Source organism: Lepidochelys olivacea (assembly GCF_965140295.1).
Source record: "Lepidochelys olivacea isolate rLepOli2 genome assembly, chromosome: 1".
Classification (NCBI taxonomy): Eukaryota; Metazoa; Chordata; order Testudines; family Cheloniidae; genus Lepidochelys; species Lepidochelys olivacea.
This window is the reverse complement of record NC_140411.1, coordinates 290,756,197-290,769,083: the sequence shown is the minus strand read 5'-3', so window position 1 is coordinate 290,769,083 and position 12,887 is coordinate 290,756,197. Positions and strand designations below refer to the sequence as shown.

At 42.4% G+C, this 12,887-nt stretch overlaps 1 protein-coding gene across 4 annotated transcripts in view; it reads left to right on the top strand.

Moving 5' to 3' along the window:
- HMGA2 (high mobility group AT-hook 2) overlaps positions 1-12,887 on the top strand; it is a 158,919-nt gene that overhangs the window by 15,826 nt on the left and 130,206 nt on the right. The window contains exons 4-5 of one of the 4 annotated variants that reach the window (XR_014712558.1): positions 6,245-6,358; positions 7,284-7,384. The exons of 2 other annotated variants lie outside the window; for them this stretch is intronic. Coding sequence is in view for 1 of the 2 variants with exons in the window: in XM_084635550.1 (XP_084491676.1) it covers positions 7,284-7,370 (87 nt within the window). In the remaining variant the exon portion in view is untranslated. Of the gene's footprint in view, positions 1-6,244; positions 6,359-7,283; positions 7,385-12,887 lie in introns of those variants that run through there. One more of the 4 variants, XM_084635550.1, reaches the window with a different exon arrangement.

Sequence of the window (12,887 nt, the reverse complement as noted above, 5' to 3'; positions counted from 1 at the left end):
CAGTTTAATGGCGAAACCTGAAACCTCATTCTGATGATGATGCTTTAAAAGGGTATTTAGGTTTGTCTTTCTTTTTTTCCCCTCCAGATTGCTTTTTAGCATTGTCTGATTTCACCCCCATGTTGTTTAAACAGAAACACAACTTTTCAAAAGCACATAAAATAGCCAGGCATATTCCAAAGCTCAATATGCAGATGTTATAACTTTCTAAGGGGTCTGGAGTTGATGTGGGTAAGTGACTGACATAATGATATAATAGTATGAAACTATCTGGTAATGGATTGTGCAGAGGAGGGACAAAACTCCAACTATAGCTTGCTTATAACAACAGAGGGGGAGTAGTTAATTTCTAAGCACAGTACGTGCGCAAACACACACACACACAACCATTGAAACACAAATTGGTAGCGATAAAACAAACAGAACTAAACTCCATTTTCCTATGCAAGGGTTTAAGCTAATTTTAACATGCTTAGTGGACAAGTCTATGTTTCTGAAGTTTAAGGGTGTAATCCTATGCCCAGTGAAGTCAATGGAAGTTATGCCATTGACTTCAGTAGGGCCAGGATTTCACCTTAAATGCTGAAAATTAGAGTAAGAGGTACAAAACTGTTTTAAAAAAAGTGAAGAAAATGATTTGTAGCTGATAGCTTTTTCTCCAAATTGTACAAATACATTAGAAGCAAGAGGAAGACCAAGGACAGAGTAGGCCCATTAATGAATGAGAGGGGAAAAACAGTAACAGAAAATGTGGAAATGGCAGAAGGGATAAATGACTTTTTTGTTTCCGTTTTCATTAAAAAGTTTTGTAGCAATTGGACATCTAACTTAATGAATGCCAGTGAAAATGAGGTAGGATCAGAGGCTAAAATAGGGAAAGAACAAGTTAAAAATTACTTAAACTTAGTTAGATGTCTTCAAGTCACCAGGTCCTGATGAAATACATCCTAGAATACTCAAGGAGCTGACTGAGGAGATAGCTGAGCCATTAGCAATTATCTTCAAAAAGTCATGGAAGACAGGAGAGATTCCAGAGGACTGGAAAAGGGCAAATATAGTGCCCATCTATAAAAAGGGGAATAAAGACAACCTAAGGAATTACAGACCAGTTAGCTTAATTTCAGTACCCAGAAAGATAATGGGGAAAATAATTAAGCAATCAATTTGCAAACACCTAGAAGATAATAAGGTGATAAGTAACAGTGACCAGGGATTTGTCAAGAATAAATCATGTCAAACGAACCTTATAGCTTTCTGTGACAGGGTAACAAGCTGTGTGGATGAGGAGAAGCAGTAGATGTGGTATATCTTGACTTTAGTAAGGCTTTTAATACCATCTCACATGACCTTCTCATAAACAAACTAGGGAAATACAGCCTAGATAAAGCTACTATACAGTGGGTGCATAACTGATTGGCAAACTGTTCCAAGAGAGTAGTTATCAGTGGTTCACAGTCAAGCTGGAAGGGCATATCAAGGGAGGTCCTGCAGAGATCTGTTCTGGGTCTGGTTCTGTTTAATATCTTCATCAATGATTTAGATCAATGGTGGGCAACATTTGAGCCGCACGTGGCCTGTCAGGGTAATCTACTAGAGGGCAACGAGACAGTTTGCTTACATTGACTGTCCATGGGCATGGCTGCCTGCAGCTCCAAGTGGCCACGGTTCACTGTTCCCAGCCAATGGGAGCTGCAAGAAGCGGCAGCCAGCATGTCCCTGCGGCCTGCACCCCTTCCCGCAGCTCCCATTGGCCGAGAACAGCGAACGTCTATGTAAATAAACTGTCTCGCAGCCCACCAGTGGGCCTGCGTGCCCTGACGGGCCGCGTGCTGCCCGCATGCTGCAGGTTGCCTACCACTGATTTAGATAATGGAATAGAGTGTACACTTATACAGTTTGCAGATGATACCAAGCTGGGAGGGGTTGCAAGTGCTTTGGAGGACAGGATTAAAATTCAAAATGATCTAGACAAACTGGAGAAATGGTCTGAAGTAACTAGGATGAAATTCAATAAGGGCAAATGCAAAGTACTCCACTTAGGAAGGAACAATCTGTTGCACATATAAAAAATGGGAAATGACTCTCCTAGGAAGGAGTACTGTGGAAAGGGCTCTGGGGCTCACAAGCTAAATATGAGTCAACAGTGTAACACTGTTGAAAAAAAAAGCAAACATCATTCTGGGATGTATCAGCAGGAGCACTGTAAGCAAGACATGAGAAGTAATTCTTCCGCTCTACTCCATGCTGATTGCGCCTCAACTGGAGTACTGTGTCCAGTTCTGGGGGCCACATTTCAGGAAAGATGTGGACAAATTGGAGAAAGTGTAGAGAAGAGCATTTTGCCAAAAATGATTAAAGGTCTAGAAAACATGACCTATGAGGGAAGATTGAAAAAACTGGGTTTGTTTAGCCTGGAGAAGAGAAGACTGAAGGGGGACATGATAACAAAGTTTTCAAGTACATAAAAGGTTATTACAAGGAGGAAGGAGAAAAAGTGTTCTCATTAACTTCTGAGGATAGGACAAGAAGCAATGGGCTTAAATTGTAGTAAGGACGGTTTATGCTGACCATTAGGAAAATATTCCTAACTGTCAGGGTGGTTAAGCACTGGAATAAATTGCCTAGGGAGGCTGTGGAATCTCTGACATTGGAGATTCTTAAGAGCAGGTTAGACAAGCACCTGTCAGGGATGGTCTAGATCAGGAATCTCAAACTCAAATCATCATGAGGGCCACATGAGGACTAGTACATTGGCCTGAGGGCCGCACCACTGATACATTTTCATATAAAGATACAAAAGCCCCCTCCTCTGACCCGGACCCGCCCCCACTCCACCCCTTCCATGAGGCCCCGCCCCTACCCTGCCTTTTCCCACCGCTTCCCCACCCCCATTCCAACCCCTTCCCCAAATCCCTGCCTCTGCCCCGCCTCTTCTGTGCCTCCTCCCCTGAGCACGCGGCTCCCCGCTTCTCCCCCCTCCCTCCTGGAAAGTGCTAAGTGCTGCCAAACAGCTGTTTGGCAGCGGGAAGCACCTGTACATAGGCAGAGGAGCAGGGATGGGGCGCGCTGGGGGGTGGGGGAAGGGGGCTGGCGGGTGAGGGGAGCTTGGTGGACACAGGAAATAACTCTGGGGGTTTGGTGGGGGGAGCTTGGCGGGCTGCAGCAAATAACTCCGCGGGCCTTGAGTTTGAGATCCCTGGTCTAGAAAAATAATACTTAGTCTTGCCTTGAGTGCATCAGACTCAACTAGAAGGCCTCTCGAGTTCCCTTCCAGTCCTCTACTTCTAGGATTCTCCAGATTCCATCACAGTGCAGTTTGAAGTGGCTGAGATATCAAACATTAACCTTGAGATTTATTAGTAGTAAGATTTATTATTTATTATTATAGTAGTATTTGTATTAGTATTAATGTAGTTCCAGAGTTCCCGAACAGGATCAGGGTCCCATTGCTCTAGACACTGTAGAAATACATATGAAAATACAATCTAACGGAAACATTAGATCAGCCATTAGTGTAGTTGAGCTGTTATAATAACTAGGGTCTCTCTAAACCATAATTTAAGCAGAACTTCTGTCTTGGTCTGGTCTTGTTGAGCAGGGGTGGGCAAACTTTTTGGCCCGAGGGCCACATCTGGGAATAGAAATTGTATGGCAGGCCATGAATACTCACAAAATTGGGGGTGGGGTGCGGGAGGGGATGATGGCTCTGGTTGGGGGTGCGGGCTCCGGAGTGGGGCCAGAAATGAGGAGTTCAGGATGCGGAAGGCGGCTCCAAGCTAGGGCGGGGGAGTGGGGTGTGTGGGGGGAGTGAGGGCTCTGCCTCGGGATGCGGGCTCTGGGGTGGGGCTGGGGATGAGGGGTTTGAGGTGCAAAAGGGTGCTCTGGGCTGGGACCGAGGGGTTCAGAGGGCGGGAGGGGGATCAGGGCTGGGGCATGGGATTGGGGCGCAGGGAGAGTCTCGGGGGTGCAGGCTCTAGGCGGCGCTTACCTCAAGCGGCTACCGGAAACAACGGCATGTCCCTTCTCCGGTTCCTATGTGAGGCAAGGCGCGGCCTGGTGGCTCTGCACGCTGCCCCGTCCACAGGCAAGGCCCCTGCAGCTCCCATTGGCTGTGGTTCCTGGAAAATGGGAGCTGCAGGGGGTGGGATGCAGAGTGGAGGCCCCTGGCTGCACCTGCGCATAGGAGCTGGAGGCGTTGCTTCTGGGAGCCATGTGGTGCAGCCCCTGACCCTGCTCCCTGGCTGGAGTGCCGGAGGGGGCCATGCTGCTGCTTCTGGGAGCCGCGTGGAGCAGCCCTCGACCCTGCTTCCCGGCTGGAGCACCTGAGTGGGTCAAGCCCCAGACCCTGCTTCCCAGTGTGAGCTCGAGGGCAGGATTAAAACAGCTGGCAGGCTGGATCTGGCCTGTGGGCCGTAGTTTGCCCACTCCTGTTGTCGAGCCTCATGAATGAATCAGTGCAGGCAAGACTACTGCCTGTGGACGGTCATCATTTTAGTCACCTAAAGATCTTGGATGGGCTTTTAGAGCTATAGTGGTCAGACTAATTACCACTGTCCTCACAATTCCTAAACTGAAAGTGTAGACAAATGACATGAAGTCAAGTTACATGAAGAACAAGTTAAAAGTCTTAGAAAGCATCATATTTATTTCTGTCGTTTCCAAACAGGATGATCTGCAAAAAGTATAATCTCTCAAAAGGCTAGAATGATTGCAAAAGCAAGTTATCCAGCAACCTTTAAGATTATCTCTAATTACTGGTGAATTTTTAAAGATTCATAATTTTGCCATTTAATTATTTTGTTTCCATTTGACATTCTGGAGAAGGAAAAGAACTTCTCCATGCTGGAAGCCAATGAATGGAAAACATGCCTTAAAAACATGTTCATTCTGCCTTGGATACATTTAGAGAGGTGTATGCGTCTTCATTTCTGTACAAGCTTTGGCTTGGTCGAAGATAAGGTTCAAATAAAGGATTTTGTATGGAGCCAAATTCTTGCCAGTATAAGTGGGTGTAACTCTATGGATGGCAATGGAGTTCTGCCCATTTATACCAGTAGAGAATTTGATCCTAGATCTTTATGTCCTACAGTTAGGGCATGTCTACACTTAAAATGCTGCTTCAGCGCAGCTGCACCATGCATTGGCGCAGCTGCACCACTCAAGCGCCAACATAGTGCTGTCTACACGGAGGGTTAGGTTGGTATTTTTCACATCCCTGAGCGACGCAGTTGTAGCGATATAGGTCTGTAGTGTAGACCAGACCTTAACAAGGGCTTTGATTTATATTATCAAAAGGGTAGTTCACTGTTGCCCTCTATGCCAGAATGGGGTAACACAAGATGTCCAAGTTAGCCAAAGAGCAAAACTTTGTATTTCTATAGCATCTTCTATCTGAGCTTCTCAAAGCATTCATAGTCATTAAAGGGAAACTGTCAACTCAGATTGGCCCCAAACAGCAAATATTCATGGTTGAAAGTGAGGGAAATGCAATATGTAAGGAAACCGTATCAATAGTGAAAAGTAAATTGACATTTTAAATATTTATTTTTTATAATTTCAGGTATTATTAGTAGCATAGGTAAGAAAGTGTATTTAAAAATGATTTTTCATTTGACAGTATCCCTTAATTTTCATAGTACGTCCTGTCAGGGACGTAAGTATTCCTGCATCCCCTTTTTATATTTGGGAAAACAAATTCAGGAGCTATATTGCCAAAAGGGTAGCACACTTTTTCTGAGGGCATTTTGTTCCTGCAGTATGTGCAGCCACAGTTCAGTTGAAGGTACAGTTCTAACTACTTGTGTCTCTAAGGACCTGACTGTACAAATCAGTTAGGTAGAGGTACAAGCACTCAGATTTGCTCCTGCAGTTCAGTTTTTTGCCGTGAAAATTTTGTGGGTATAAAAGGAGCTGTTGAGCCTTAGCCCATTGAAAATGCATTCCATAGAGGCTAGGAGCCCAGATTTTAAAAGACATTTAGGTATCTAACTTCCATTGAAATAAATGGGAGTTATGCCGCTAAATACCTTTAGAAATTTGGCCCTAAGTGTCTTGCCCAGGGTCACATAGGAAATCTTTGGAAGAGACAGGAATAGAACTCTGATTTCCTGACACTTGCCTTGTATCATAGGAAGGTTGTCCTTTCCTGGTAGCTTTCACTTGGCTACAGGTTAGTTGTTGGAGGGAAGCACACATTTGAATTGTTTCCCAAACCAATGCATCTGCTTGTTTCCAATTCCTATAGGCTAACGATGCACCCAGCACATGTCTAGCTGTCAGGACAATGACGTAGGGAGGACTTGGAAGGGCCTTGCATACTCTTTATGTACAAGATGGATGAGGGAGTGTCAGGAACAGCGTGAGTTTCTGTAACTGGGCTCTATTTTCTATTTTTCTATTTTCTAGTTTCTTTCTGACAGAAGTGTGAATCCTAGTGAACTTATCTCCTTCTTACGTCTTCATTGCATATATAACTCCTTCATTTGTCTTTTAAAATAAGAAATACAATCATCAAATCTAACTGCATAATTCATTAAATGTTTTGAATGTAAGTAATCTATTTTGTTGAGACATAAGCTGATTTTTGCTACAGACACTGGACATGTCCAGTTAAAGGCTTCCCACCAGAGCTGGCGCTAGGCATAAGCAGACTATGCAATTGTTTAGGGGTCCTGAGCAGCTCAAGGGGGCCCCCTGTTTGCTTTTTTAAATATTAGTTTCATAAGAACTTGCCTGTGTTAGTATTTTACTCATTTTAAAAACTATATGTTTTCAAAAAGATCCGAAAATAAACACTCCAGGATCAGCTTAGTTTATTAATATATGTTGGGGACATGACGGGAAATATTCCTGATTAAGACCCCCAATGGGCTAGCACCTCCACTGCCTCCCACTTCAGAAATAAAAAAGTCAACACCTTACTCCCTTGAGTATATGGGGGTTGGGGGGAAACCTGACACAATGAATGGAATACCATGTGTAAAAGTGTCATCTGATGGTTAGGCTGAGAGTCAGGACTCCTGGATTCTCTTCCAGTTATATTACTCTCTATGTGGTATGGGGGAAGCCACTTAATTCCTCTGTGCCCAGTGCTCATTTACACTATGGCCTCTTGCGGTAATGATAATTTCCTCCCATTTTATACTGCTAGAGTGTTGATGCTTAGTGTAAATGAAAATAAAACCTTCTGTGCTTAAATTCACCCATCTGAAATAAGGAGTTTGATAATACTTATTAACTGTGATGCTTTAGGCCTGATTCTGCGTTCTTTACTACCCAAATAGGAGATCTGGATGCAATGCAGGTTTGAGTCTCTTCCGATGGTTTTGGGATACTTAATGTTTGGAAAATGGTTTGAGGTCCTTGAATGAAATCATTGCATGCCGTAAGTGCAAGAATTATTATTATTTCCTTTCCCTTAATCATAGGACAAAGCTTTGCTTCATATTGAAATTCAGCATTATATTTTAGTTTCAGTACAGGATTTTCAACAAGAAAGGGGGCTGCTCTCATTAAATACAAGCACCTGATTCAGGAAAACTACTTTTTATACCAACAATAATGTACTTCATATGTGTCTTTAGTAGGCATTGCCCATTTATATTCACGTCTACACTCAAATTTGGTACAGGTTCAAATTAAAAAAGTGTGAGGAACCCAGCACATTTACAATAGAGTGATTATTTTTTCCTTTTTGCAACCTATGTGCAATGTTCTTTAGATCTTAAAAGAAAAATAAAATATTGGGACAAAACCTGCCAATTGAATCTGAAAACACTAACATCACAGAAAGATGAATCCAGATCTTTACCATTTAAAGAGTTAATGAAGGTACATAATTTAGCAATTTCAGATGCATCAGTGACATTGTCAATAAAGGAACAGGATATCTGCTAAGGTCCTGGAGAATCCAAATATTTTCATTCTTCAGGGAGACTTAGACTTAGGAGACTTTGGACCTTAGGCAATTTAATACACGTATTGTGTAATTTGACATATATTGGGGAAGAAGATTCCAAGATAGTAATTCTTGTCAAAGCAATTTTTGGAAGCTAGTAGTGTATAATGTGTTCTTTTGTTTTGTTTGTTACAGTAAAACCTCGGAGTTACGAACACCTTGTGAATGGAAGTTTTTTGTAACTCTTAAATGTTCATAACTCTGAACAACATGTTATGGTTGTTCTTTCAAAAGTTTACAGCTGAACATTGACTTAATAAAGCTTTGAAAGTTTACTCTGCAGAAGAAAAATGCTGCTTTTAGCCATCTTAATTTAAATGAAACAAGTACAGAAACAGTTTTCTTACCTTGTCAAATCTTTTTTTAAAAACTTTTCCTCTTTTTTTAAGCGATTTATGTTTAACACAGTACTGTACTGTATTTGCGGTTTTTTGGGTTTTTTTTTGGTCTCTGTTGCTGCTTGATTGAATACTTCCAGTTCCAAATGAGGTGTGTGGTTGACCAGTCAGTTCATAACTCTGGTATTCTTAACTTTGAGGTTCTACTGTACATTCTATTTGGACATATCATCATAAGTTTATTCTTTTCTAGACTGCCAGTCTAAGTGTCTGTAAATTGTAGGGTCAAATTCTGTTCCTAGTTACAGTGATGTACATAATAATATGAATAAGCTAAACTTGCAGTAACCGCATTAATTTTAATGGATTTACACCAGTGTAAATGACAGTTGTATCTGGCCCATAGAGGTCTATATGCTTTGGTGTACCAATGGGCATAGTCTACATTTTGGAGCCATTAAAATGATTAATGAATCAGCCAGGTTTAGAATTTTATGTTTTACATCCTCTCTGTTTAGAATAACTGCTTAGCACTTAAAATTCATTAAAACTGGTAGTTCCAGTATTCAGGAAGAATGGCAACTTTATCCAATATTTTACCTTAATCCATCTTGACTGTTACATCAATTATCCTAATAGAGATCAACTGGGAGCTTTTACTAGTTGTAATACAAACACATATCTGAGCTTTGCTATTATGATCTTATCAAAGTTGCACTGTGCTAACATATTCCTGGGGTTTCCTTAGTAGTCACACACAACTCGTTCGTACTCTGCCCATTCATACTGCATTGTTTCCTGTTAACGATGCTTTGAGAAATCTGCTCAGGAAACTTTTTCCATCATTTGTTTGATACAGTGCTTGGCTTACAGCATTAAAAATTCAGAGCAAAAAAACCAGACTCTTGTGGGGTGCAGGCCTAGGTGTAGAAACAGTTTATGCCATCATTAGATGCAACAGAGGTCTGTCTCCCTGGACTGTATTGGCCTGATTTTGAAAACACTTCATTCAGAGAATTCATGTTGAAGTCACTGGAAGTTTTCCAGGCATGAAACAGCTGTAGTATCAGGCCTTATATGTGAGGTAAAGATTGTTTCAGTAAATACTTCAGGTGGCTATGGTCAAGTAGGTTGAGCAGGGATCCAGGAGACGTAGGGTGAAATCTTCGTCCCATTGAAGTCAACGGTCCTTTTTAATTCATCCCTGGATTCTAGTTCTTAGTCTACCACTGACTTGGTGTGTGACCTTATGCAAGTCATTTAGCTATCTATAAAATGGGGGATTATTATCATGCTAACATAAAACTGTGAGATCTGTTGATGACAAAGAGTGACATAAGTGCCAAATATTCATCTGCTGCACAGATTTAAAATGTTCTTTGTGTTTTGTTCAATGTTGAGTAATTGTGAACATATATCATAATAACAGTTGAATCTCAGTAAGTTTGGTGCACATCTTTCTCATCCAGTGGTGTTTTGGTTAGAGGAAGGTGGAAGCACCTCCTACAGACAATACAACATTAATAAAGGATTGATTAGAGTTGTACAGAAATTTAGGATGGGAACCACAAAGGGACTTAGGCGTTGCAACACTGAGTATCATAGTGCCCAACATTTAGGCACCTAAAAATCACAGGAACAACACTGTGATCCACAAAGACGAGTTAGGCACTTAGTTTCCCTATACAATGAATGGGGAGAGATGGGTGCCCAAGCTAACCAGTGGGATATTCCAAAGAGAGAGGTGAGTGCTAAACTTCCTCCTTTCTCAGAGACAGGATCCTAAGTCTAAGCTGCAGGGAGGCACTTATCTCTGCTAGCGATTCATGAATGGGAACCCTTTGCCTGGAGTCAGGCAGCTTAAGAAGCTAAGGTGTTTCTTGTGGGAATGAATTAAGTGCCTGCCTCGCTCCATAGAAAATAGGGTGTGGGATAGAAGAGCCCACCTTATAACTTCTAGGCCAGTGGTTAGGGTGCTCATGTGGGATGTAGGAGACCCAGGTTCAATTCCCTCAAATGAACAGGTGTCTCCCACGTCTCAGGAAAGTGCTCTAACCATAGGACTACGGGATATTCTGATTTATGTGGCGGGGACGGGGGGGAATCCCTCTGTCTCTCCTGTTGAAGCTGTTCAGCTGTGGCTATGTAATGAAAGAGTGGTTGGAGCAGTGGGACTGGACACAGAGTCTCCCACCACTCTACTACAGATTCATTCATTCTCTCTCTCTCTCTGACCCAGTGGCTGATCCACTGTTGATAAATTCTTAGTCATTATAGTTCTATGGTTAAATCACCCCCCTGAGAGTTGAGAGATCCCTGTTCAAATCCTTTCTCCCCACCCTTTGGCAGAGAGCATGGAATGAACCTGGGTGTCCCACATCCCAGGTGAGTGCTCCAGCCACTGAGCTAAAAGTTATAAAGTAGACGACTCCACCACTTTCTCATCCAGCTGGATTTTGAATGGGACCTGATCCAGAGAGCATGTCTACAGGATCAGGCCTCAGACACAACTTAGGTGGCAGAAAACCTATCTTCTCCCAATTTGTGGAGTGCTCTGGGGCTTAGGTAAGAGATGGGCATCCAGCTGCCTAAAGGGATATAGGAATGTACATACCCAGAGGCAAAAACCTAGGCATCTAGGGAACTTTTACCATGAAAACTTAGGTGCCAAGTGAGTTTAGGTGCCTACAGGATTCGGTGAGAATTTATATTAGAACTAATATTTAGTCTCCTCTAAGTTACACTAACACAATGTCATTGACTTCAGCTTTTGTAAAGAGAACTTGTCCCTGAATCTGTAAACTCTCTTGGGAGAGAAGGTTTTTCTTCGATTACTGGTCCCTATATTTATCCCCCCATCTGTGTGCATGCACTTCATGTTCCTGAGACTGGAAGAGTCTTGCTAGTAGTGTCTGTTGGTGTCATAAATATAAAGGGAAGGGGAAACCCCTTTAAAATCCCTCCTGACCAGAGGAAAAATCCTCTCACCTGTAAAGGGTTAAGAAGCTAAAGGTAACCTCGCTGGCACCTGACCAAAATGACCAATGAGGAGACAAGATACTTTCAAAAGCTGGGAGGAGGGAGAAAAACAAAGGGTCTGTGCCTGTCACCCTCTTATTGATGACTACCCCATCTTCACCTATCCAGTGACGAGGTGATTTCTGAAAGGCTTGCTCAGAACCTTCCCTCCACTAGCCAGATCTGCTCCAACATGGAATCTTAACTTTTAGGTAGTAACTAAACCACCATATGAACCACAAGTGACATGCTTGCTGTCCTGTTTATCTCTGAAGGTCATCTTCCTGGTAGCCATCACTTTGGCTAGAAGGATAGAAGAACTAGGGAAACACAGATAGCTGACCATATTTCATAAGGATAAGATTTCATTGAGACTGCACCCAAAGTTCATCTCCAGAGTAATCTTAGACTTCCACATGAATCAGACTATAACTTAATCATGTGTTTTTCCTTAAGCCTCATATCACCAATGAGGGTAGAGATTCCCTTCTCTGGATCTACGTTTGGCACTCATGTTATATCTTCCAAGAACAAAGCCCTTTAGGAGATGGCCTAGGCTCTTTGGGCCCTAGCAGAACATAAGAAAGGACAAGCGTTATTTTCACAAAGACTGTCCAAGTGGATTTTGGGCTATATTTTGCTCTCTTGCCGATTATCTGATGCACCTTCACCTTACAGAGTGAAGGCCCACTCCATCAGTGCAAAGGCCACTTCAGTAGCCTGGCTTTGATGTATATAAAGCAGCCATGTGGAGTTCTAGTCATATCTTCACAAGGCACAAGCCCTGGTACACACCTCCTCAGCTGATGCATCATTTGGGTCAATATGACATTCCAAGGTGCAGTCCAGACTAATAAGGGGATGTGTCACCATCTGCTCTACAAACTTTGGTGCCTCATAATGCTTTGCTGCTGAAACTTCCAACTTGGGCACCTCACAAACAACCAAACAGCATGCAGATCACATCATGAGTGTCTGTTTATAGCCCCAGCCCTGGTCTAGCAACTCTGACCCTAGCAATCTGTCCCCATGCCTTGTGTCCTGCATTCTTTTGCACCTGAACTCCCATTTACTTCGGTGGGAATAATGCAATACGCAAGGAGATGCTTAAAATGATTCATTTATTTATTTGCTTCTTTGCTTTTGGTTAAAACCTGTTAGTTTGTGTTAAAAAGGCTCTCATAAAAGGTATATTATAAGAAACGCAGGGCCTGATTCTCTCAAGCATCACACCTTGTATCTTCATTTCCACCTGTGCAAAGGGGATTTTACTCCCACACTGTGTTCAAGTCTGACACAAGCTGCGAGGCAGGGAAGAATCATATCCACATTCTTTCTCTTTCTTCTCCTCCAGTTCAGTATTTGAACCCCCCTTTTCCTCATTCAGGAGTACATAAATGTCATGGGTACGAGCCTTGAAAAATGTCTGGTTTGTAGTAATCTGAGCATAAAGCATCTGAAAAATTGAAAAGGACATTTATTTAATTAAAAAATGTCTGAGTGGATTTATTTGGAAACTATCCAAGAAAATATATATCTAGAAATTTCAGGTAACCGTTGAGAAAGTCATACAG